Source organism: Oncorhynchus tshawytscha, linkage group LG12 (assembly GCF_018296145.1).
Source record: "Oncorhynchus tshawytscha isolate Ot180627B linkage group LG12, Otsh_v2.0, whole genome shotgun sequence".
Classification (NCBI taxonomy): Eukaryota; Metazoa; Chordata; class Actinopteri; order Salmoniformes; family Salmonidae; genus Oncorhynchus; species Oncorhynchus tshawytscha.
This window is the reverse complement of record NC_056440.1, coordinates 16,701,140-16,727,282: the sequence shown is the minus strand read 5'-3', so window position 1 is coordinate 16,727,282 and position 26,143 is coordinate 16,701,140. Positions and strand designations below refer to the sequence as shown.

The 26,143-nt window shown below is 42.0% G+C and overlaps 2 protein-coding genes across 2 annotated transcripts; one reads left to right on the top strand and one right to left on the bottom strand.

Annotated features, from left to right (window-relative positions):
- Window positions 1-6,886: 6,886 nt before the first annotated feature.
- Window positions 6,887-14,692, bottom strand: LOC112262611 (ATP synthase subunit alpha, mitochondrial). Its single transcript, XM_024438250.2, has 11 exons — window positions 14,538-14,692; window positions 13,776-13,854; window positions 13,250-13,419; window positions 12,958-13,131; window positions 12,539-12,705; window positions 8,323-8,623; window positions 7,963-8,187; window positions 7,765-7,872; window positions 7,475-7,619; window positions 7,230-7,380; window positions 6,887-7,108 (listed from the first exon to the last, which is right to left on the bottom strand). The coding sequence occupies exons 1-11, from the start codon at window positions 14,595-14,597 to the stop codon at window positions 7,030-7,032; spliced, it is 1,659 nt and encodes a 552-aa protein (XP_024294018.1). The 5' UTR covers window positions 14,598-14,692; the 3' UTR covers window positions 6,887-7,029.
- Window positions 14,693-14,818: 126 nt separating this feature from the next.
- On the top strand, window positions 14,819-25,326 carry LOC112262612 (E3 ubiquitin-protein ligase RNF165). Its single transcript, XM_024438252.2, is given in 9 exon segments — window positions 14,819-15,108; window positions 19,915-20,145; window positions 20,148-20,235; window positions 20,486-20,596; window positions 22,135-22,264; window positions 22,535-22,639; window positions 22,981-23,076; window positions 23,651-23,754; window positions 23,859-25,326. Coding segments are annotated over 9 exon segments (1,044 nt in total). The 5' UTR covers window positions 14,819-15,047; the 3' UTR covers window positions 23,977-25,326.
- The last annotated feature ends 817 nt before the right edge of the window (window positions 25,327-26,143 follow it).

Genomic DNA, 26,143 nt, shown 5'->3' with positions numbered 1-26,143 from the left:
GTATGGCCTGCTCTCTGTGATTATTACCTGTTGAGTACTCAGAGAAGGACAGTATAGCATGGTTTGGATAACAACATGATCAACTGCTAGGGATCTATTTGAACAATGTCTTCATGCCATGTCTAATTACAGAGCGTTATAAGGTTGAGCAATTTCTGCTTTAGGGCTCTCCTCTACCCTCTACATGACTTTCATGTCCCATTACTTTTCCTGGCCCTGTGATCTGACCAGGAAACACTCTGGGCCCTAATGGAGGCCCAGCTTTTCTCCATTGTGATTTTGGTCTGAAAAGAGATCACTTCTATTTTGTGTGACAGGAGGAGCCATTTGGTTCCTTCCAGCCTACCAGGCATGTTCTATTCCTCTGTGAATCCATATTTGATGTTCTAAAGGACAGCCTCTCACCAAAGTAGAGCTTAATACTAAAGATTAATGGGGGACCTATCCAGAGAATGACAATTTACAAAGAGATGATTTTAATAATATTGAAAGGATATTATTACTATTATTTTTCTGATTCAATGTTGTCATGAGACTACAAAGGGAAATATACTGCATACAAAATCTAAGATATTGAATAGAAGGAAACGTCATGTTCATCGTGTGATGTTCATGTGAAATGATCACATGACAAATAAATGTATGTTCATGTGACTTTTGCATTTGGAAACTGACTATGAAGGCTGGTATAGTTTAGTTGATTTAATAGAAGGTCAAAACAGCTCATGCCTCGGTGCATGTCTGAGAAAGATCTAGGATAAAATACAACACTGCTACATCTCACTAGAAGATGAACCAGTTAAGTTTGAAGTGTTCCATGTGTTACATGGTATAACATATTAATTACATGGTTAATAAAGTATGTGTGAAATGTGCAAAGTGGTATAAATATGCTGTTTTTAATACCATAAACATAAGGCTACTGTCTGTCTGGACTAATTGAAATTCCAGATGCAAAAAAACATACATTTCCACTGTCTTTTTGCATTTTATGTTGGACTCATGGTAAATTGTGATTAGATTTTTTTATATATATACCCAGCATCACCTTAGTACGAAATGCAACAATGTCTGACACTGGGATGCCTCTTTTGGTTTTTCCTTTGTCACACGTTGTTCTGACCCGGATAATAGTGGTACACACGGCTGGGAACGAGACTATTTTGACCCAGACAATAGTCCTCTTTGACAGAAGCCCCATTCAAACTGTCACATGTTGCTCTCTCCCTCTTGCCAAGCAATGAGTGATGCTTTGGGTGATGCATTCTACAACTGAAGTGTACAAATGAATCAACTAGGTACATTCTCTAAAATGCACAACTTAATGTTTAGAACAGTTTGAGTGCAAAAGTAAAAAATAAAATACCAGACATTTCTCATGTTTGTTATATAGATGATATTGCCTGCACTCCTGAAGTGAAGTCAACCAGAAGACCAACTACATGTTGATACAACAGTAGCTAAGATGGGGAGAAGTATGTCCATAATAAAGCTCTGCTCTGCCTTCTTAACAGCACTATCAACAAGGCAGGTCCTACAGGCCCTAGTTTCTACCTTAACAGCACTATCAGGCCCTAGTTTCTACCTTCTTAACAGCACTGTCAACAAGGCAGGTCCTACGGGCCCTAGTTTCTACCTTCTTAACAGCACTGTCAACAAGGCAGGTCCTACGGGCCCTAGTTTCTACCTTCTTAACAGCACTATCAACAAGGCAGGTCCTACAGGCCCTAGTTTTGTTGCACCTGGACTACTGTTCAGTCGTGTGGTCAGGTTCCCCAAAGAGACACTTAGGAAAATTACAATTGTCTCAGAACAGAGCAGCACGGCTGGCCCTTAAATGTACACAGAGAGCTAGCATTAATAATGTGCATGTCAATCTCTCATGGCTCAAAGTAGAGGAGAGTTTGACTTCATCACTACTTTCTTTTGTAAGAAGTGTTGACAAGCTGAATGCACAGAGGTGTCTGTTTAAACTACTAGCACACAGCTTGGACACCCATGCATACCCAACAAGACACGCCACCAGAGGTCTCTTCACAATCCCCAAGTCCAGAACAGACCATGCGAGGCGCACAGTACTACATAGAGCCATGATTACATGGAACTCTATTCCACATCAGGATACTGATTTAAGCAGTAGAATCAGATTGATAAAAGCAGCTAGTGGGGATCCCTAATAAATACAAATACAAAATTACCACTTAGTCTGGCTACTGGTCTTTTTAGCTAACATTCCACTCCTGTCATTTAAATGAGGGGATCCCCACTAGCTGCTTTTTTCAATGGCAAGGAGTGGAATGTTAGCCAGGCTAACTACTACCCTCTGGTGGATAAAAGTAGAATTGCAGTAGGTGGTTACAGAGAGGCAAATGGATGACATTAGCAAAGGATTTGACAGATTCCATGTTCAAGAGTAAAACTTCATCTTATTCAAAACATTTGGAATGCAAGGTCAAATAAGAGTAATACAGTTCTCACAATGTGCCGACTAGGACTTGCCATGTTGAATGAATCAAAACGAAAGCAGAGCCGTATTGGTCCAGACTAAGGTTCAAAGAGCTGTACTAGATCTGGGAAACGTGATAGCAAGAGTTTTACAATAAATGTGGATACCTTTACTTCCATTGTATCAAACAAGTAACACCCACCATTCCTGCTTTACAGAAATGTTTACACATGAGCCCTGACAGGAACTACCCAATAGACATTGCAGCAGTGGTATTTAACCCTCGTGTGGTGTTCGGGTCTGTGGGACCCACTTTCAATGTTTACTAAAAGAAAAATGTTCAATGAATGAGACTCATTGGCCTTGGCTCATTTTCTATGAATAACATGTAAAATAACACATTTTTATTGAGTGTACACTGTGCACCCCCCTACACATTTATATTACATACAGTGCCTTGCGAAAGTATTCGGCCCCCTTGAACTTTGCAACCTTTTGCCACATTTCAGGCTTCAAGCATAAAGATATAAAACTGTATTTTTTTGTGAAGAATCAACAACAAGTGGGACACAATCATGAAGTGGAACGACATTTATTGGATATTTCAAACTTTTTTAACAAATCAAAAACTGAAAAATTGGGCGTGCAAAATTATTCAGCCCCCTTAAGTTAATACTTTGTAGCGCCACCTTTTGCTGCGATTACAGCTGTAAGTCGCTTGGGGTATGTCTCTATCAGTTTTGCACATCGAGAGACTGACATTTTTTCCCATTCCTCCTTGCAAAACAGCTCGAGCTCTGTGAGGTTGGATGGAGAGCATTTGTGAACAGCAGTTTTCAGTTCTTTCCACAGATTCTCGATTGGATTCAGGTCTGGACTTTGACTTGGCCATTCTAACACCTGGATATGTTTATTTTTGAACCATTCCATTGTAGATTTTGCTTTATGTTTTGGATCATTGTCTTGTTGGAAGACAAATCTCCGTCCCAGTCTCAGGTCTTTTGCAGACTCCATCAGGTTTTCTTCCAGAATGGTCCTGTATTTGGCTCCATCCATCTTCCCATCAATTTTAACCATCTTCCCTGTCCCTGCTGAAGAAAAGCAGGCCCAAACCATGATGCTGCCACCACCATGTTTGACAGTGGGGATGGTGTGTTCAGGGTGATGGGCTGTGTTGCTTTTACGCCAAACATAACGTTTTGCATTGTTGCCAAAAAGTTCAATTTTGGTTTTATCTGACCAGAGCACCTTCTTCCACATGTTTGGTGTGTCTCCCAGGTGGCTTGTGGCAAACTTTAAACAACACTTTTATGGATATCTTTAAGAAATGGCTTTCTTCTTGCCACTCTTCCATAAAGGCCAGATTTGTGCAATATACGACTGATTGTTGTCCTATGGACAGAGTCTCCCACCTCAGCTGTAGATCTCTGCAGTTCATCCAGAGTGATCATGGGCCTCTTGGCTGCATCTCTGATTATGTCTTCTCCTTGTATGAGCTGAAAGTTTAGAGGGACGGCCAGGTCTTAGTAGATTTGCAGTGGTCTGATACTCCTTCCATTTCAATATTATCGCTTGCACAGTGCTCCTTGGGATGTTTAAAGCTTGGGAAATCTTTTTGTACCCAAATCCGGCTTTAAACTTCTTCACAACAGTATCTCGGACCTGCCTGGTGTGTTCCTTGTTCTTCATGATGCTCTCTGCGCTTTTAACGGACCTCTGAGACTATCACAGTGCAGGTACATTTATACGGAGACTTGATTACACACAGGTGGATTGTATTTATCATCATTAGTCATTTAGGTCAACATTGGATCATTCAGAGATCCTCACTGAACTTCTGGAGAGAGTTTGCTGCACTGAAAGTAAAGGGGCTGAATAATTTTGCACGCCCAATTTTTCAGTTTTTGATTTGTTAAAAAAGTTTGAAATATCCAATAAATGTCATTCCACTTCATGATTGTGTCCCACTTGTTGTTGATTCTTCACAAAAAAATACAGTTTTATATCTTTATGTTTGAAGCCTGAAATGTGGCAAAAGGTCGCAAAGTTCAAGGGGGCCGAATACTTTCGCAAGGCACTGTATGTGGTATTCGGGGCCACTGGACCCGAGGGTAATAAAAGTGTGGAAAAGTGTGTCTGTAGGTGAAAACAAGTAAAAATTAAACAAAAAGGTTTTGCTACATGCCTTCACTCTGTCTTCCTCCTCCCTGGGCCTGCTGTTTCAACATAACACCAAGAACCTGTCTGTCTCCCTGCCTGTATCCCGCTTTTCTCGCACTCTTTGCCCTTTGTAGTGTGTGAAACTACAAAATGTCTTGCAGGAACCTGCACAATGTTACTACAATACATTATTTCAATACATTATTTGGATACATTGTAAAACATTCACTATTTTCCCGCAACCTACCCCAGCCAGGTGCAAATTGGGGGAGGGACACAACTAATAAATAGTTTTGCATGTGTGGCTCCTTACCACAATCAGTCAGTATGGCAAAAATAATCTCTACTCTTGCAGAGAGAGAAGCTAGTGTGGAAGGAGCGTCTTCCACTTTGGAGGTGAAGAATTTTCCAAAAAGAGTCTGACAGTGAGTTGGAAGAAGAGGATGAGATTGACCCTCAGCCAGACCCAGGACCAGCCCATCAGCAGCCCTGCGCCCAACATTACTGTTGATGAGCAGCTTATGCCATTTATGGGTTGCTGCCCCTTCAGGCAGTACATACTGTCTAAACCCACAAAATATGAAATCAAGAACTGGGCTGCCTGTGATGCTGGTTCATCATATGCGTGGAACTTGCAAGTGTATACGGGGAAACCAGATGGAGGAGCCCCTGAGAAGAACCAAGGGTTATTCTGGACGTGACACAGGGACTCCGTGGTCACATCACCTGCAATAACTTTTTCACTTCACATGAGCTGGGACAGAAGCTCAAGAGGAAGCTGACAATGGTAGGAACAGTACAAAAAAGCAAGCCAGAACTCGCACCTCAGCTGATGAATACACGGAACTGGCCTATCGATTCCTCTAAGTTGGTGTTCATGGCCGACACGTCACTAGTGTCCTACGTGCCAAAGAAAGGCAAAAATGTGGTACTCATGAGTACGCTGCATAGGGATGGGAGAATCTGTGGCCAGGAGCATCAAAAAACAGAAATCATAATGGATTACAATGCCACAAAAGGAGGGGTGGAAAATTTAGACAAGCTGGTGACTGGCTACAGCTGCAGAAGTAGAAACCTACGCTGGCCTCTTGTGATATTCAACATCTTGACATACGACACGTTTGTCATCTGGATGGCGTTGAACCCAGATTGTAACAGAGGGAAGCTCCAGAGGGGGCTATTTTTCAAGGGGCTGGGCAAGGCATTGGTAAGACCTCAAATCCAGAGGAAGCAACATATTCCAAGGACCCCAGCTTCCGCAGCCATCGTGAGGATGCTGGTGCCCCATCCGCCCAACCCACAGAAGCAACAACTCCAATACCGGAAGTATGTGCGTGTGTCTGACTCTCCTACCTTGGCCTGCTGTAACTACGTGAGTTCAGGAGTGTTACTAACATCTAAGTGTTTTCAGATTGGAGCCGGTAGCAACAAGAAGCGCTGCGATGTGTGTTGACCAAAAGACAGAAAGACACAGTACACATGCATCAAGTGAAAGAAATAGATTTGCAACAGTTAAATTCTGTCCCTCATGTGTAGACCAGCCTTAATGCATTGTCAATGGGGCTCATTTAATAGTTCCATAAAATACTATGTAAAATGTGTCCTTCCAATTTGTTCAGTTCAAAGCAATAAACATGAAAACCTAATTTAATTTATATTTGCTCAAGATAAACATGATTTATTCCACCCATGTCTTACTTATAATACATTGGTTTACAAAAACAAAGTGCTATTGATAAATGTGATCTAGCAGATGTGAATGGCTAATATTAACCATATAAGGGATTGTCCATTTTGCTGTAATTGATAGGTCAACATTAAGTAATTTTACATAAATTGTTATGCTGTATCGTTTTAAAAACCCAATAATGTTGGTCCAGACCTGCTAACATTGGGTGAATAATAAAAACATGAACACCACACACAAGGGTTCAAACCCATAGATTTATTTTAATCAATTTTGAAATGAGCCATGTTTGACTGAATGTGCTGCATTTTTCACAAGGTGCAAGAATGACAATTCATGTCCTGTTAAATCAATATATTTTGAGACCACCCTGTTTTTATTCTGACAAGATGAAAGTGAAATTCATGAACGAAGTTAAGATACTGTATTTAGGGTAGTTTTAGTATATTAAGACCAAGTGGGTGAAACATCACTGCAACAGAACAGAACGCAGGGATTCTCCTTTGTTTCTCACATGATAATTTATACCCTTCCAAGTAGAAAATCTGCTGGACCTGCACACCCTAACATAAAGTCACATTTTACCACAGCTCTCCAGGGTTGTAAAATTTTATTTATTCTTTGGAGAAATCTGTACATGGAGGTTCTGGTCTTCAGTAGCTCACATATAATATTAGGACAACGGGGGCCAAGACAGGTAGCAAGCACACTGAAGGACCAGGAGCAGTTTCACACATTATTCAAAGCTGGAGAGGAAGGTCAACACAATCTCCTTCAGTTTGGCATCAGCTGTAGGTGAGATCATGCCATCAGTCCTGGAAAGAAACAAGGGTGTCCCATCAGTTCAGATGAAGTGTATATCAACGCATGCTACCATTTTAACATTAACCACTTGACTTATAACTCAGATCATTGTGGTAGCCCCATGTGTGTTACCTGATTGTGGTGAGCAGGTCCTGGTGTTGGCTGAGGACATGCCCAAGGAAGGCCTTCTCAAACCTGGTGATCTTGGAAGGGTCCATCTTGTCCAAGTGACCTCTGACACCGGCGTAGATGACAGTCACCTGCTCCTCAATGGCCATTGGGCCTATGGGAGGGAAAGAAACCCATTTAAATAAAAATTGTGGGCCTTGCGGACAACAAAAATATCAAACTTCTAGCATACTGGTGGCGACACTCACAGTACTGTCCCTGCTTAAGCAGCTCGGTGAGACGGACGCCCCTGTTGAGCAGCTGCTGGGTGGCAGCGTCCAGGTCGGAGCCGAACTGGGCGAAAGCAGCGACCTCACGGTACTGGGCCAGCTCCAGCTTCATGGTACCAGCCACCTACACAGAAAGGACCAATTACATGATGGATTTAGGAGACTGATTCAAGTGAAAAAATATATATACTGTGGGCTAACTGATGAACTGCAAGGAAGTTGATCCGCATTTATCCAAAGACAGTCTCCTTCAGAACCACAGTTGGTACCTGCTTCATGGCCTTGGTCTGGGCAGCTGATCCAACTCTGGACACAGACAGACCCACGTTGATGGCTGGGCGGATACCTTTGTAGAACAACTCAGTCTCCAAGAAGATCTGCCGGGGAGAGAGCACACCTCTTGTTTAGGGATTACATTCATCTTTGACATGTGGATGGACATAATTTCCAGTCAACATCACACCCACCTGTCCATCAGTGATTGAGATGACGTTGGTGGGGATGTAAGCAGAAACGTCTCCGGCCTGGGTCTCAATGACGGGCAGAGCGGTCAGGGAGCCGCCGCCAAAGTTGTCGTGCATCTTGGCGGCCCTCTCCAGCAGACGGGAGTGCAGGTAGAACACATCACCGGGGTAGGCCTCACGACCGGGGGGACGACGCAGCAGCAGGGACATCTGACGGTAGGCTACAGCCTGGAGAGTAGGGAGGGGAGAGAATACAGCTGTTGAACATGGATGAAGTCACTGTGCGAGCCCAGCTCATTATTTTTTCCCTCTGAAGTAGCATCACACTCAAGACTCCACTCATCCCCAACTTCCCCTTCTCACCTGCTTGGATAAATCATCATAGATGATGAGGCCATGCTTGCCATTGTCCCTGAAGAACTCTCCCATGGAGCAGCCTGAGTAGGGGGCCAAGTACTGCAGGGGAGCAGCATCAGAGGCTGTAGCAGAAACCACAATGGTGTACTTCATAGCATCAGCATCAGTCAACCTCTTCACCAGCTGCGCCACAGTGGATCTCTTCTGGCCAATGGCAACGTAGATACAGTACAGCTTCTTCTTCTCATCTTTGCCTTCGTTGAAACGTCGCTGGTTGATGATGGTGTCAATGGCAATAGCGGTTTTGCTGTTAGATTGGAAAATGAATTTGTATTAGAATACTTTGCTGGTATACTTGTGCTCTGGAGGGTCTGGGGAATCAAATCTGAAAAGACGCAGCAGTAGAATGGAAACACTCATATGATGGCTAATAATTACAGCAAATATGAAGGCATGGTTTCTAAGTAGAATGAAAGGCAGTAGCAATTGGTTGAAATTAGAAGTCGGATTAATTAGGGCCTATTTCAAGTTTACATAATCTGTTTTTGGACGCCGATTATGGCCGATTACATTGCATTCCACAAGGAAACTGCGTGGCAGGCTGACCACGTGTTACACGAGTGCAGCACGGAGTCAAGGGAAGTTGCTAGCTAGCATTAAACTTATCTTATAAAAAAACAATCTTCACATAATCACTAGTTAACCTAGTAATATCGTCAACCATGTGTAGTTAACTAGCTTATCCTGCATTGCATATAATCAATGCGGTGCCTGAATTTATAATCGAATCACAGCCTACTTCGCCAAACGAGGGATGATGTAACAAAAGCACAATCGATGCACGAATGTACCTAACCATAAACATCAATGGTTTCCTTAAAATCAATACACAGAAGTATATTTTTTAAACGTGCATATTTAGTTAAGAAATTCAAATTAGTAGGCAATATTAACTTGGGAAATTGTGTCACTTCTTTCATTGCAAGCAGAGTCAAGGTATATGCAACAGTTTGGGCAGCCTGGCTCATTGCGAACTAATTTGCCAGAATTTTACATAATTATGACTGACATTGAAGGTTGTGCAACGTAACAATATTTATACTTAGGGTTGCCGCCCGTTCAATTAAATACGGAACGGTTCCGTATTTCACTGAAAGAATAAACATTTTGTTTTCGAAATGAGTTCCCGAATTTGACCATATTAATGACCAACGGCTCGTATTTCTGTGTTTATTATATTATAATTGGGTCTATGATTTGATAGAGCAGTCTGTTTAAGTGGAGGTAGGCAGCAGCAGGCTCGTAAGCATTCACTTTCCTGCGTTTTCCAGCAGCTCTTAGCAATGCTTGCTTCACAGCGCTGTTTTTGACTTTAAACCTATCAACTCCTGAGATTAGGCTTCAACCGATCGCTGCCTGCACCTGCCTGCCCGCCCGCCCGCCCAACATCACTACTCTGGATGGTTCTGTCTTAGGTATTTGTAGTTGTCCACATATTCTAGGTGTCTGGTTAGACTAAACTCTCCTTCCAGACTCACATAAAACATCTCCAATCCAAAGTTAAATCTAGAATTGGCTTCCTATTTCGCAACAAAGCCTCTTTCACTCATGCTGCCAAACATACCCTCGTAAAACTGACCATCCTACCGATCCTCAACTTTGGCGACGTCATTTACAAAATAGCCTCCAATACCCTACTCAATAAATTGGATGCAGTCTATCACAGTGCCATCCGTTTTGTCTCCAAAGCCCCATATACTACCCACCACTGCGACCTGTAAGCTCTTGTTGGCTGGCCCTCGCTTCATACTCGTCACCAAACCCACTGGCTCCAGGTCATCTACAAGACCCTGCTAGGTAAAGTCCCCCTTTATCTCACCTCGCTGGTCACCATAGCAGCACCCACCTGTAGCACGCGCTCCAGCAGGTATATCTCTGGTTACCCCCAAAACCAATTCTTCCTTTGGCCGCCTCGCCTTCCAGTTCTCTGCTGCCAATGACTGGTACGAACTGCAAAAATCTCTGAAACTGGAAACACTTATCTCCCTCACTCACTAGCTTTAAGCACCAGCTGTCAGAGCAGCTCACAGATTACTGCACCTGTACATAGCCCATCTATAATTTTGCCCAAACAACTACCCCTTTCCCTACTGTATTTATTTATTTAGCTCCTTTGCACCCCATTACTTCTCTCCACTTTGCACATTCTTCCACTGCAAATCAACCATTCCAGTGTTTTACTTACTATGTTGTATTTACTTCGCCACCATGGCCATTTTTTTCCTTTACCTCCCTTATCTCACCTCATTTGCTCACATTGTATATAGACTCATTTTTCTACTGTTTTATTGACTGTATGTTTGTTTTACTCCATGTGTAACTGTTGTTGTTCGTGTCGAACTGCTTTGCTTTATCTTGGCCAGAACTTGTTCGCAACTTGCCTACCTGGTTAAATACATTTTAAATATATATATTTTTTTAAATCACATACCTTTGACTATTGGATGTTCTAATAGGCACTGTTGCGTCAAAAAACAGAACACTCAAAACATGAGCACAATGGCAGCTCTTCCTTTAAAGAACTCCAGGCCTCAAAGAGGGCAGATAACCCAAAAACACAGGTGGAACTAAAAAAATTGAGCCAGGATTTCTGGGACTACTTTTACATGCGCACCTGGCAGATAAGCATGGGTATAAAATGTTTGGGCTTAGCTTTGCTTGGGTCCTCAACATACAAACAGCTCATTGTTCAACCCTAAAGACGCAACTGGTATGTAATGTTTGGAATTATTTATTATGTTGCATCCAGTGCTTAGCACAACTTACATGTTTAACTCTGGTAGGAGTGGTGACTTCTTTTGTGGATATTTTCTGACTGCAGAAGTAATTGCTTGAAGTGCTAGATTAAATTGTTTAAACATTTACTTTATTCAAAGCCATGCTTTGTTGCTGTGTCATGCATGGTTTGTGTAAAATAATGCATGTTTATTCTCTGTTTAAGGTTATCAACCTATTCCTATGTCATTCAACAAATCAACTGTTTCAACATATTCAACAAATGGCATCGAAACCATAATAAAACATTAAAAGGAATTGAGTTGTCCCATTGCATCCTTCACGTGTTGAGCAAGCCGTTTTCAAATTTGGGCAGAGCTGAAATAATTATAACACCTAGACAGGCACTATAGTATTGCCAGCCTAATCACAGGAGTTAATAGGCTTCAAGTCATAAACAGCGCTGTGCTTCAAGCATTGCAAATAGATGCTGGCAAATGCAGGAAAGTGCTGTTTGAATGAATGCTTACGAGCCTGCTGCTGCCTACCACCACTTAGTCAGACTGCTCTTTAAAATCAGACTTAATTATAATAAACACAAATACAAGCCATAGGTCATTAATATGGTCAAATCCGGAAATTATCATTTCGAAAACGCAACGTTTATTCTTTCAGTGAAATACAGAACTGTTCAGTATTTTATTGAATGGGTGGCATCCATAAGACTAAATATGTCCTTTACATTGCACAACCTTCAATGTTATGTCAATTATGTGAAACAAGGAAAATTAATTAGGTTGTTAGGAAAAAATTGTCTTCACAGTTTAACGAGTCAGGCAGCCCAAACGGCTGCATAGACCTGGACTCTGCATGCAATGAACGCAAGAGAAGTGACAATTTCCTGCTAACATGACTTTCATTTAACTAAATGTGCAGGTTTAAAAAACATATATACTTGTGTATTGATATTAAGAAAGGCATTGATGTTTATGGTTGGATACATTGGTGCAAAACAGTGCATTGGACATGCATGCGCTTGTTAAATCACCCGTTTGGCGAAGTAGGTTGTGATTCGATGATAAATGAACAGGCACCACATTGATTATATGCAACGTAGGACAAGCTAGTTAAACTAGTAAGATCAACCATGTGTATTTAACTAGTGATTATGTCAAGGTTTTTTTATAAGATAAGTTTAATGCTAGCTAGCAACTTACCTTGGCTCCTTGCTGGACTTGCATAACAGGTAGCCAGCCTGCCACGCAGTCCCCTCGGAGTGCAATCGGCATCCAAAAATGCAGATTACCGATTGTTATGAAAACTTAAAATCGTCCCCGATTTATCGGCCATGCCGATTAATCAGACGACCTCTATGCTCAATCCCCAGTTAGCCCTACTAAAGGAATAGAGGTATTTTCTAAGATGGCATCTGGCCATCTGTGTTTACCCAGTCTGCCGGTCACCGATGATCAGCTCACGCTGGCCACGCCCAATGGGCACCAGGCTGTCCACGGCCTTGATGCCAGTCTGCATCGGTTCCTTCACAGAGATACGGGGGATGATGCCAGGGGCCTTCAGACCCACACGCCTACGGATGCTAGACCCAAGAGGACCCTGAGGGACAGGGTAGGGTTAATGCCATTCTGATCAGACCTGATATGCCCAGGCTGTAGTCAACCTCTAATCACAACCCAAGGACTCGGCCTAGATCCGAAAGGATCAGACAGGAGATCCTTTCTCTTATGTGGTGTTCAAGGGGTTTGAGTATAAAAATACATTTCTATTTCGCATCAATTCTCAATGTACAAAAGTCCTATTCTAATAAGAACTAGCAATTAACATCATTGTTTACAAATCTGCCCTCACCTTTCCATCGATTGCATTGCCCAATGCATCCACCACGCGACCCAGCAACTCTTCACCAACTGGCACGTCCACGATGGCACCAGTCCTCTTCACGATGTCACCCTCTTTGATCAGCTTGTCATTACCGAACACCACAACACCAACATTGTCAGGCTCCAAGTTCAGAGACATACCCTAGAAAAGAGGATAGAAGACAATGGTAAAATTATGAAGACGACAGTGGTTAGATTGAGCAGAAGCTCTTTCAATGCAACATGGTTCAGTTAAATTCATAAACGGTCTAGATCAGCACCTTGAGCCCAGAGGAGAACTCCACCATCTCCTCAGCCTGAACATTCCTGAGACCGTACACTCTGGCAATACCATCACCGATGGAGAGCACACGGCCAGTCTCCTCCAGATCAGCACTTGTGTCAGCCCCCAGGATCTTCTCCTCCAAGATTGAGGACACCTCAGCCGTGCCTGGGAGACAGAACACACTCAGAACACACTCATCAAAATATGGACTGTTAGTATAATATAGCCATAGAGGAATCCCTTTTATATGTTTGTACAGGGAGAAATAGCAACAATTGATAGTGACTGGTTAGGAGCTGAATGTGACATAAAAAATTTTACCCATCCCAAACAGATGTTTCCAAAAGATCAGAGCCTAGACTATTTTACAAGGCATTGTGTCGCACTGCACCTTTAAGTGTACATCCTGATGGCCCCTGCTCATTTAAATAGGTACTTGTGGCAAAACAGGATTTCTGACCTAAATAGTAAGTGTCATTAACTAAAGGTCATTCGTTGAGTCAATCATTCGCTTTACGCACCAGTCTTTGCAGCAAGACATGGTCTGTGTGTATGAAGGTGATTCACTCCTACACTGGCGGCGGCAACATTCTTGGACACCTAGAATGAATGCAAGCATGGTCAGTTATTGTTCAAGACAAGTGCTATTGTACTGATGAAATGGGAAATAAATCGCACTATGTATATTGGAATCGCTAGCTGCGTTACAATGAACTGAAATCAAAACATATGCCCCAAGGCATTAGCCCAAGCGTTGTTAGTTAGCTAGGTTGTCCGCAAGATGTCCTCTCTTTTGACAGCTGGCAATGCCAGTTAAACCACCACTACAAAAACATTTTTCAAAACAAGTAACTACACTGTAGTTAACTAATTATAATTATATGAACTTGTTCTGTGCAAGGCGGAGCATTCTGTATGTAAAAGACCCTGACCTTCACAGAACTTAGCTAACTAACGGATAGCATGCTAAACTAACGTTACATAGATAGCACAGCCATTTTACGGGACCGTAGTGTAGTTGAAGTGCGCATAAGTGCATTCATTGAAAGGGAAAACACTAAATGAAATGTGCAATGAATGAGTTACACAAACAGCAATGTAACGTTATAAAATAAATATCAAGACATCAGGTCGAGTGGCATGAGATGCCTTGCTGGGTCATGACGTTCTAGACAAGCGTGTGAAGGTGGAGGCCTGTAAAGGCCTACCCTTCATACACCCACTACATTGACATTTTAATTCGTGCAATGCAAATTACATTCAACAACCAAATCAATACTCACAAATCCAGCCCGTCTGGGCAGGCTTCTGGCCAGAGCCGCTGCAACTCGCACGGATAACATCTCTAACGGAAGAATGTGACTTGTCCTCCACCACCTGCAAAGACCAGCTAGTTTTACTTAGAGGGTGTCCTATGTATGCGAATGACCTGGGGGGCTTCGGCTTCGTTCTTCTTCATTTTATGTCATCCGTGATGACAGCCTGTCATTTCAAATCGTTACTGCCATCTACTGTAGCGGAGTTCACGTTTCAGCTGCTATGTATGAGTGGTACAATAGCGCCCACTAGCGATCATAAAGGGCCTGACATTTTTGGGGGGGATTCGACACAACCTAGAGGCCATGTGTGGTACTGAATATTTCCTAAACGTGAAAATACCGATCCATCGACGCTTTGTCAACGAAGCAGTTGCCTGTCAGCTCAGTGCTAGAACTGCTTGAATGTAGGTTGGAACGGACCATCTGCATGGGCTATATCTCTCATCAACCCAGCGGCAAGACAAGGATCCAAGAATGGTTTTAGTGCATGTCGGATATCTGGTTCTTCCTGTATTTGGCTCAGTAAGAAATAGAGGTATTTATATATATTTATCTTTAACAATTACGTGTGCCCTGTTAATCTTAATATCGCTGAAGCTGCTCGCTAACCTGGTCGAAAATCTCTTTTAGGATCCATTCCAACAAGCGACTGTGTTGTTGTCTTAGCTAGTTGGCTACCAAACAGCTGTTCCGTTCTATATAAAGCGAATGATAGCTAACTAGGACAAAACAGTATGTTTGCCATACAAGGCTATTATGTTCTCATTCGTTACATTTTTATTAACAATTGCACGACCATATTACACATTTTGGTAGTATGGGTCTGATCGTATATAAAAAAAAATAGCCTTTTCAGGTAGCTATTGACAGCTAACTAACGTTAGCTATCTAATTGTTATATGGACGCGCGTTGACCGATGCTATTTAGCTAACGCTAGCTACCTTTTTAAACGTTAAGCTATTTTTGGACATGATATTGTAGTAAGTCAGCTATATTTCAATACATATAAGCACAGCCATTGAAATGAATGGCAGTGGTGAAATGTCAGAGAGGAATGCGTGAAACACGTTAAAACTTGTTTGAAGGTTAGTTAGCTGGTTACAAAGTGCTAGCTCGGTCGGTCTGTTTGTAGGGAGAATGTATTTAATCCCAGGATGTAATTTGAATATCATCTTTACTGCTTGCCAAGATGATTTTATGACTAATTCAATTAGCTAGCTAGCTAAAGAATGTTTGCTATATCGCAACTACTAGCTAACAAACAGCCTAAATTGTCATATTTTAAAATGTCAGGAAGATCTTCAAACACGTAACGTTAGCTAATTTAGCTAGCTATGTAGGTTGTTTTTCCCAATCTGGTCTGAGCGTTTCGTATTCTGTATTTGCAGTAAATCCGATACATATTTAGTATGATATTTTATGCAAACATCTATGTTATGAATTATAGCTAACGTTAGCTCGGCTAGGAGTTAGGTTAATTAAGGTTAGCTAAGTAGTTGCAGAGTAGCTAAAATTCTAGTTGTCTGTGATGAGATTCGAGCTCACGGTATACGCCCACCTGACCAACAAACTTTAGTTTTTATTTAAGTAATTGTATGTCTTATTTAACTAAACGTAATATATAATACTAATTTAAATGTCCCGGATTTACCTTGTTTACTTTTACTATGTTATGTCTCGTCTATGAGAACAGGCTGATCCACCAGTTGATTTTAGACAGTAATTCCCCATTGATTCAGTATCAAAACATACTTAAGCAATAAGGCACGAGGGTGTGTGGTATATGGGCAATATACCACGGCAAAGTTGCTGTTCATAACCGTGACGCAATGCCTGGATACGGCCCTTAGCCGTGGTATATTGGCCATTTACCACAAACCCCCGAGGTACCTTATTGCTATTATAAACTGGTTACCAAAGGAATTAGAGCAGTATCAATAAATATTTTGTCATATACATTGTATATGGTCTGATATACCACGGCTATCAGCATTCAGGGCAGTGAACCACCCAGTTTATGAAGTTGCATAAACCGTCTAGGCTACAGTGTAGCATATTAAGTTCATGCAGTGGCATCAATTATTTCACATTGTGCTTTTATTTCTGTTCTTATTTCCTGTTTCATAGTTTCGAGGCTGGCTCTACATTCTGCATTTATCAGATCTTTGTCGTCCCTCCCATTGTGTAGCTAATGATCATCTGCTGCTGTGTGGTGTGGCGTGGCCTCTGCCTGTTCTCTGCATTTAGCTGTATTGAATCCCTTCTTCATTTCCTCTTTCCATCAGAAGACGACATTGGTGTATATATAACAACAACAAAAATGTATCATTCAACCATAGAGTATATGTGGAAAAACTAAAACAAATAGCTAACACCTATATAATAACTTTTTGTCTTTGTCAAGTTGTTGTAGATTTAACACATTTTTAGCGCTTAAAGAGAATCAAATGTATGTCATTGTGTACCTCCCATTCAGTCTTGATTATGACAACAGCCTATTGTAAATCCCTGTAAAGTGGATACATTTTGCATGGATTCTATTTCTGCACTGCTTTACTGAACACCAGAATTTGGCAAATGTTCTTTGTTTTTTCCCCATGGAAAATGCATTGTACCAAGGTAGCTAAGTAATAGTATCTTTTGCTCCAATTGGCATTATTTTTACATGTACAATTACATGTTAAGCTTATGTATTGTCATATTTCATTGAATATGATCACACACACAATTATAATTATCCTCGTGGTCATCTGAGTGATTTCAAAATAGACAACACATCAACATTTTATAAATACTGGTACACTTCACCTGTTCCCAACAACCTGTCATAACCGCCTCCATTTGTGTAACCCTTTTGTTCCTCTTGAAAATGAATATCTTTGAAACACTGAATTATCAGGCCTTTTGCTCACTAAAGCCAAAACCAAATCGTAATGCTATAAGTGTAGATGCTCTCACTGGTTGTTCACTTCCCAATGAGCCTCCCCACTAACAAAAGTACAAAATGCTATCCATTTCACAGGGATGCTTATCTCCTGCACTGCTACAGTGAATCTTCTAGTAGAGTAATAACGTATTTTATTGTTTGGTTGTGGTCTCTCTTTACCTTTTTGTTCTGGTAATGGTACTTTCAATGCATGGTCACATTATGATTCATATGATTTCTTTTTTTTTTTTACATTGAATAGTAAATTCCAATGTAATCTTTCTGTAGTAAAGATGTACCCTACCGTGCTGTAGCCAACCACATCTGCTCATTAGATGCTGCTTCTGTTCTTATTAACCCTATATGGAGCATGGTGGGCCTTGCCTTCAGTCAATGTTGTTTATTTTTGTTGCATGGTGTTTATATTATCATTATTACAAAAACACAAATTCCACAAACTAATATTTTTCAATAAAGAATATAGTATTTTTCCTAACCTTCAGTGTGCTTCTTGCTGATTTCCATTTATTGTCTTTAGCCCTCCCCTTGTCCCTACCTTCCCCCTTCCACCCCACCCACCTCTCCCGCTGTGACAAAGATAGACAATTTCAATGCTTTTATCATCACAAGGCCTGAATGAGTCTGTCCCCTGTCATTCATGGTGATTGTACCACTGAGACAATTGAAAGTGCAGTGTGCCACAGTTGAACCTTGGATCAAATGATTTAACCATTGTGATTAGTGACTGGTTAGGAGCTGAATGTGAGACAAAATAACCCACCCCATTCAGATGTTTCTGAAAGATCACAGAGCCTTGACTATTTCACAAGGCATTTTGTAGCACTGCACCTTCAAGTCTACTCCAACTTAATGACCCAAATGCAATGTAGACTTTGCCTTTTTCTCAATTGTAGGGCTTTCACCTGTTTTCATCTGAATGTGTTATCCACTCTACCACCAACACTTTCGCATGTTCTTCGTGTTAGAAAAGGTGAAGGTGACTTTCACATAGGCCTATACATAGATCTGTCCCACAATGTTTGTGCTAGGCTGCGTATAGCTCAGTGGATAGATTCAGTTTACATTTGTTTGATGTTCTTTTTCCAGGACTTCTCATGCTGCCCGAGTCCAAAATGCATTTACCGCAATGGAAAACATGTCACTGACTACGAAATATCGTCCTATAAATTGTGTTCTCCCCTTTCAAACATATTTTGTCATATTGCCATCAATGTCACAATGCAGCCTAGGCCACCTTCATGCTAATTGCAAACCATTCCCATTACTATCAATTATCAATGGTATTTCCATTAGAATTGTCAGCCCTATATAGTATGGAGACAGTGTACTGAAACTGTAGTGCACTGTACTAGTCTCTGATTCAACAGCAGCCTGTTCTCTTCAGCAGCCAAATAGCTGTGGTTAGAAGAGGGGAAAAGTACTGTCAAGCTATTTCCTCTGCACCAACAAATCTACGCATGGGGAAAAGTTTGGGTAGCAGTGTGTGTCAGTGAGAGTAAGATACAGGCCTAGGCAGTATTTTAATTGATTTCTTGAAGGAGATAGACAAATATGTTGTAGGCTTTATGTGGCCTTGGCCTTGACTCGTGCTCATAGATATTACACATCTTGGCATTTGCTGTTAGATATTTCTGGGTAGTGATGTATAAACAGACACATCATTGATGTTGTGCTATATAATGTTACCCACAGTTCAGCAAGTGAAACAGTTATCAGAAAAAGGACACACTCACAGCAATGCTATCACATTGTTAAAATCCTCAGTGATTTATAAAGGATGAACAGTTTGTGTCATAAAAAAATAAACATCTTAGGAATAGATGTTCTGCCTTTTGTCCCACTGTGGATCAATGATGTCATTCATGTGAATGTCACACTGTAGATCTTGAAGTTGGAGAACATTTCTGGCAGCACTTCTATCAAAGGGATTCGAGGTCATTCCGATATTTTACAGAACACTTCTGGCAGCACTTCTATCAAAGGGATTCGAGGTCATTCAGATGTGTTACTGGTACCCCTAGATTTTAAAACTAGGTTAATTTGAAAAGCACTCTTACACAATTTAAATGCACAATCCTGGGCACGCACATTGCCGAAGAGTCAGATGCCCAGAGGTGAGAATCCAACCAGAAGGTCAAATGTCACATGATGCCATAATAGACCGTGTTTGGAAGTATTAACATTTTCCATGCAGGTTTGAATGTGTTACTTCACCATATCTCCCTATCCCCTGATGTAAGTTTCACCATAGGTAAGAGTTAGGGCTTTTGTAAAGATCCTCCTACAGAAACACAATTACATCACACAAACACACACTCCATGTCACATACACAATAAATTCTAACCTACCGTTTCTCTCTCAGGTGTCTGACTCCCTCTCATTGTTTCCACAGGATCCCACTTTAACCGGCAGCAGCAGCAGCATAGCCATGCTACCTCTTGCCGGCACTTCCAGCTAGGCCCCCAGGCCCAGCTGCCCATTGACTTCCCAATGCCCCACCCAGGTCAGCCCCAGTCGGGCATCAACCCCCACCTGGCTCCCCCTGGCCATCAGCATTCTCCCCAGCTCCACCCGCCCCTCAACCCCCTACCCCCCACACCCCAGTTCCAGGACATTTCTGCCCCCCTTTCCTACCTCAGGCCTTACACCAGCAGTACCTCCTCCAGCAGCAGATACTAGAGACCCAGCACCGGCGCATCATGCCACCTTCCAGGTATGGGGACCTGGTTTCTGGCTAAGCACGGCACTCCCATAGTAACTTGGGTACCTCCATAAGCTATAGAAAAGTCAAGGTTTGTATTAACAACTACAGTATATTTGAGGGGTAGTTCAGTTTGGCATGTGTTTTCACACCTCAAAAGTGCTTTAAAGTTGAGTCGAAATTTCCATTGGATCTGTAGATCCACACAACATATGGCATGGAATATGATGTGCACAGAAACCTTTTTTGGTTGTCCTGTCAGCAGACACCAGCCCCACAGACTGCGGCCGGGTTACGAGTTTGCTTCCGCCCTCCACATCCCCCCACAGCCTGCGGCCCAGCAGCCTCGCTACCTGGCTGAAGGCACAGACTGGTAAGACGCCAGCTTGCACTCATACAATAATGTGGCTTCATTGTTAAAGGGATATTTTGGCAAATATGCCCTTTATCTACTTCCCAAGAGTCAGATGAACTTGTGGATACCATTTGTATACCATTTATGTCCAGTACGAAGGAAGTTAGAGGTAGCATTCTAGCAGATGCCCATAGACTTCCAGTCATTGTGTTAACTCTAGTTAGCATTGGCTAGCAAAACTAGCTCTAACTTCCTTCATACTGGACACAGTCCTGTAAAAATGGCATCCACGAGTGCATCTGACTCCGGGGAAGTTGTCAAAATACTGAGTTATCCATTTAAGTCTCAAACATTACTCCTGGACTGTGGATAATCTTAATTTTCTAATTTGAGTCACCTGTTCCCACAGGCATGATGGATTATTTGTCACATGCGCCGAATACAACAGGTGTAGACCTTACAGTGAAATGCTGACTTTACAAGCCCATAACCAACAATACAGTTTTAAGAAAAATAACTGTTAAGTAAAAAATAAAGAGCAGCAGTAAAATTACAGTAGCAAGGCTATATACAGGGGCTACCAGTACAGAGTCAATGTGTGGGTCAGTCGACGTAAATTGAGGTAATATGTACATGTTGGTAGAGTTAAAGTGACTATAGGTAGATAATAAACAGAGAGTAGCAGCAGCGTAAAAGAGGGGGAGGGGGGGGACAATGCAAATAGTCTGGGTAGCCCTTTGATTAGCTGTTCAGGAGTCTTATGGCTTGGAGGTAGAAGCTGTTAAGAAGCCTCTTGGAGGCAGGCCACTCGATTTCGTCTCTGCGTTATATTGGCATTGAACATGTCACCCTCCCTAGGAGAGGGGGTGAACTTGATCATTTATTGTTAAAACAAGAGGCTGCCTGGATCTTTAACTTAAAGACCCTTGCTCCCTTCAGTCTCAACGTAGACTTTGATCTGAAGCCATTCTTGTGATTATTGTGCCATTGTAATTGTTTGTAAGCTTGTGTAGTCTAAAATGAATTTTTGATCGTATGCTATCCATTTGTTGTTTGTATGCTGTTCTTTGTATGCCATTTTAAAATTTGATAATTAACCAATGATATTAGGCCAATCTTGGCCATGATTACAGACACCTGTGTCTTTTGACATTATATAAATGAGTCATCCCGCAGTGTATGATCACACACTGATGAAGACAGCTTGGCTGTCGAAATTTTTTGCATCTGAGCTCCTAGAGTGTGCGGCTCTCTTTTATTTTCAAGAAGCCTTTTGGACCTAGACTTGGCTCCTCGGTACCGCTTGCCGTGCGGTAGCAGAGAGAACAGTCTATGACTAGGGCGGCTGGAGTCTTTGATGATTTTTAGGGCCTTCCTCTGACACCGCCTAGTATAGAGGTCCTGGATGGCAGGAAGCTTGGCCCCAATGATGTACTGGGCCATACGCATTACCCTCTGTAGGGAATCCAAGGACAATCAATGTTAATGATTTTTGTTGGGTCTGTGTTAAACTGGTTTCTCTCTTATCTCTCCTCCTCTGTTGTGTGTTTGGTCAGGGATTTGAGTGTGGACGCGGGGCTCCCTCCTCCTCAGTACCACATCCGCCCACTGCCCCAGCACTACCATCACTACCTGACATCTCCCAGGATGCATCACTTCCCCAGGAACAATGCCTCCACCCAAGTGGTGAGATCATCACAACTCTTTTTGACATAATATTTAAATGAACAGAATGTACATTTACAATTAAAGCGATGTTCAATGATCTGTGCAATCATGGCATCCATATTTGTTGTACCACCCGTAGTGTTTGATTTGGGCTTTACACCATAGATCATTGTAGAGACTGGGTTTAGGGATGGCTGGCATCTGTATGAAATTCAAAGATGTTTTCTCAGAGTTGAGGAGAATGTATCCAGATTACTCCCTTACTGTCTCTCTGTATGTTCTCTCTAGGTTGTCCATGAGATCAGAAACTACCCGTATCCTCAGTTACACCTGCTGGCTCTGCAGGGCCTCAACCCCTCCCGCCACGCATCAGCTGTGAGAGAGAGCTATGAGGTACTGTTATCCCAGTCACACGGCTAACTCCAGTCAACCCAGTCACACTCTCACCCCGACACACACACACACACACACACTCTGGTAATCACACGGCTGTCCTCACGCCTCTGTCCCTGCCTCCAATGCTGTAGACAGCCTCATGTGGGACTGCTCTTCTCTTTTCCACGAGTTCTGTTTTCCAGATGCTTCTGAATCGAAAACCTATTGTTTTATTTTGCTTTGTTCATTTGTTGTTTTTATCGGACTGAAATAAGAGCCAGTATTAATGAAGTGTCTTGAGGTAGAGACAAATGCTTGTTCCAGATGTTTAACAGTCGTTCCACATGTGTTGCCTGTAGGAGCTACTGCAGCTGGAGGACAGGTTAGGCAGTGTGAACCGAGGGGCTGTCCAGACCACTATTGAAAGGTTTACCTACCCTCACAAATACAAGAAGGTAAGAATATGCCCTCAGGTCGTGTCTGTAACGGATGTACTGAGGCAGAACATTGAATAAAACACAATAGAACAGAATGACACGGACGAACACTGCCGTCTCATTTTAGGTCATTGTTAGCCAAAAATATCTCCAAGGAATCCTGTCTCCTTGCAGTCCAAATGGACTTGTTATTTACACAACAGTCAGATGGTTTAGAGTGTACCCAATTTAAGGCCACAGATGACTCCTCTTGCAGGTGAAAGGACAAATTATTATAAAGCTGTGTGAGTCTTGTGAGAATTATTTGAATGTACTGAAGGAATCATAGGCATGCATGACTTTTTATTGATTCATTGAGACTGGAACCTGAAGCACACTTTTTAATTGTGTCAGCAGTATTTGCAGTATATATAAAGGATATGGTATTAAACTGGGTTTGTCATTGCATACCTAGTCATGTATCTGAACTACAATATGTGGACTTCAAGCATCTTTCTCTTTTCATGTGAACTATCAAAACTTAGCGAATTAAATTTGAAAATATGCATATTGCTTTTTGTAATTAATTTTTTTTGTATATTTTATTTTCCAGAGGATACCTCAGGACCTGAAGCTCGGGCTGGTGGATGAGGAACTGGATACAGATGAGAAGTGTACCATCTGTCTATCAATGCTGGAGGATGGAGAGGATGTCAGGTGGGTCTAGTCACAATGCTAATGACAATGTTATTGTAGTTTGCAGATCTCTGTATCTATGGTAATTCATATTAACACTCTTCATCCTCTTCCTCCACCACCAGGAGATTACCCTGCATGCACCTCTTCCACCAGGCATGTGTGGACCAGTGGCTGGCCACCAGTAGGAAATGCCCCATATGCAGGGTGGACATTGAGACCCAGCTGGCACCAGACAGCTGATGCCTCCTTTCCCTGCCCCCATCTTGTAAAACCCCACCTCATCCCTAGGGGGAGTTCTGCCAAACGTCCCCCTCCCATCTGCATCACATATGAGCCTGCCTTCTGAGCCAGCTGAGGAAGACAATGAGCGGGAGGGGAGGTGAGAGGGATTAACAAAGCACACTGATCCAAACAATAGAGAAACAAAAGAGGCCGATGGATGGATGGATGGATGAAGAAGAGAGGCAGAAGGGTGCCAGAATGTATGGACAGATTTGCGGGGCCTTGATGAGTCTCCATCAGGGTTTTGCACCGTAGCATTAGCTTCTCCATACACTCAGAGATGAGATCCTCCATTGAACCACCTAGCGAGCGTGTGTGTTGTGTTGTTGGGTTTGTATATGTGTACTGGTCTCACTCCCTCTTGATGAAACCCAAAATGCTGAGCTCTAGCTACAGCACATCTGTGCAAAACATGACAAGATATGAAATCAGCAGTGGGATGTTTCTTGAAATGAGCTTCTGTGGCCTAATACATATGGTGTTATGGAGTGTAGTAGTCTTGTTATTGATCACCAGTATTTAACAGGGTGACAGTGTGGTGTAGCAAGCAAAAATCCCACTTTAAGAAATAAGGTGGGAAAAAATACAACATGGGGAAATAGTCTTCTTTAAAAGAGGGTAATAGGCATACAGGCAGCCTTTAGGCAATGAGGAAGTGCTAGCTATGTACAAAGGCCAATCAATAGGTGGATTTCCAGTACAGTAGATCTCTGCTATCACAGTGGATGCTAGAGATGCTAACCAGGCATGGCTTCAGTGGTTTGTATTGTGCTGTATTGGGGCCTCTATACTCTAGAACTGAGGCCCCAGATATGCATGCTGTATGGCAGGCTTGGGCTGTCTTGTGATTGTGGAGCAGTAGGAAGTCTGTGCAGGATGACGTTTATTGTCATGAGTCTTGTCCTGGAGGCAGAACTCCGCTAGACGGAACAGCTGCAAAGTCAGAATTGGCTACTTTGTAAAAATTAATTCAAACAATTTTAGGTTAGGGTTAGCAGTGTGGTTAGGTTTAAAATCAGATTCTATGACTTTGTGGCTGTGCCAGCTAGTGACCACTCTGCAGAGCGGCCTCCAGAACAAGATTCATACCGGGGGGAAAAACGGAAAAGTCCGCAGTATCTCTGCATGTGAACCATACACGGTATGACTCTCTCCCTCATCCATGGAGCAGGAGGAAGTTTCCCTTAGATGCTGATCTTAGGTCAGTGTTGCATCTCCCCTCCTAATAATTAAGATTAGAATTGGTTCGAGAGGAATGCTGATTATAGAACTGTGCCTATGGGCAACTTCTACTCACAGCCTCATCCATAGCACGATCTTTAAGGCTGGCATTGGCTGGAGGATGCAGTGTCTGTGTATTGTCTTTAGAGTGAATACAATGTAGTTATTTTCTAACATACACTACCACTTAGAAATGTCCTTGTTTTTGAAAGAAAAGCAATTTTTTTTGTCCATTAAAATAGCATAAAATTGATCAGAAATACAGTGTAGACATTGTTTATGTTGTAAATGACTATTGTAGCTGGAAACTGCAGATTTTTTTAAATGGGATATCTACAGAGGCCCATTATCAGCAACCATCACTCCTGTGTTCCAATGGCACATTGTGTTAGCTAATCCAAGTTTGTAATCGAACCCACAAATGCTGATGCTCCATATACTCAACTAGTCTAAAGAAGGCCAGTATTATTGCTTCTTTAATCAGAACAACAGTTTCCCCCTGTGCTAACATAATTGCAAAAGTTTTTTCTAATGATCAATTAGCCTTTTAAAATTATAAACTTGGATTAGCTAACACAACATGCCATTGGAACACAGGAGTGATGGTTGTTGATAATGGGCCTCTGTACGACTATGTACGTAGATATTCCATAAAAAATCTGCCATTTCCAGCTACAATAGTCATTTACAACATTAACAATGTCTACACTGTATTTCTGATCAATTTAATGTTATTTTAATAGACAATTAAAAAAAAAAAATCTTTCAATAACAAGGACATTTCTAAGTGACCCCAAAATTTTGAATGATAGTGTATACCAGGACCTTATTGCCTACAGAACAAGCCCATGTGATTTATACAGTACATAGCAAACAACCTCCATTGTGTTTCGGTTCCCTTCCT

What these genes read in the sequence shown, in the direction of transcription:
- LOC112262611 (XM_024438250.2), bottom strand. Translation starts at nt 14,597, where the DNA reads ATGTTATCCGTGCGAGTTGCAGCGGCTCTGGCCAGAAGCCTGCCCAGA. An exon ending in GCAATGCAATCGATGGAAAG is followed by an intron (nt 12,706 to 12,957) that starts GTGAGGGCAGAT and finishes CCTGTCCCTCAG; the next exon opens with GGTCCTCTTGGGTCTAGCAT. An exon ending in GCTTAAGCAGGGACAGTACT is followed by an intron (nt 7,381 to 7,474) that starts GTGAGTGTCGCC and finishes TCCCTCCCATAG; the next exon opens with GCCCAATGGCCATTGAGGAG.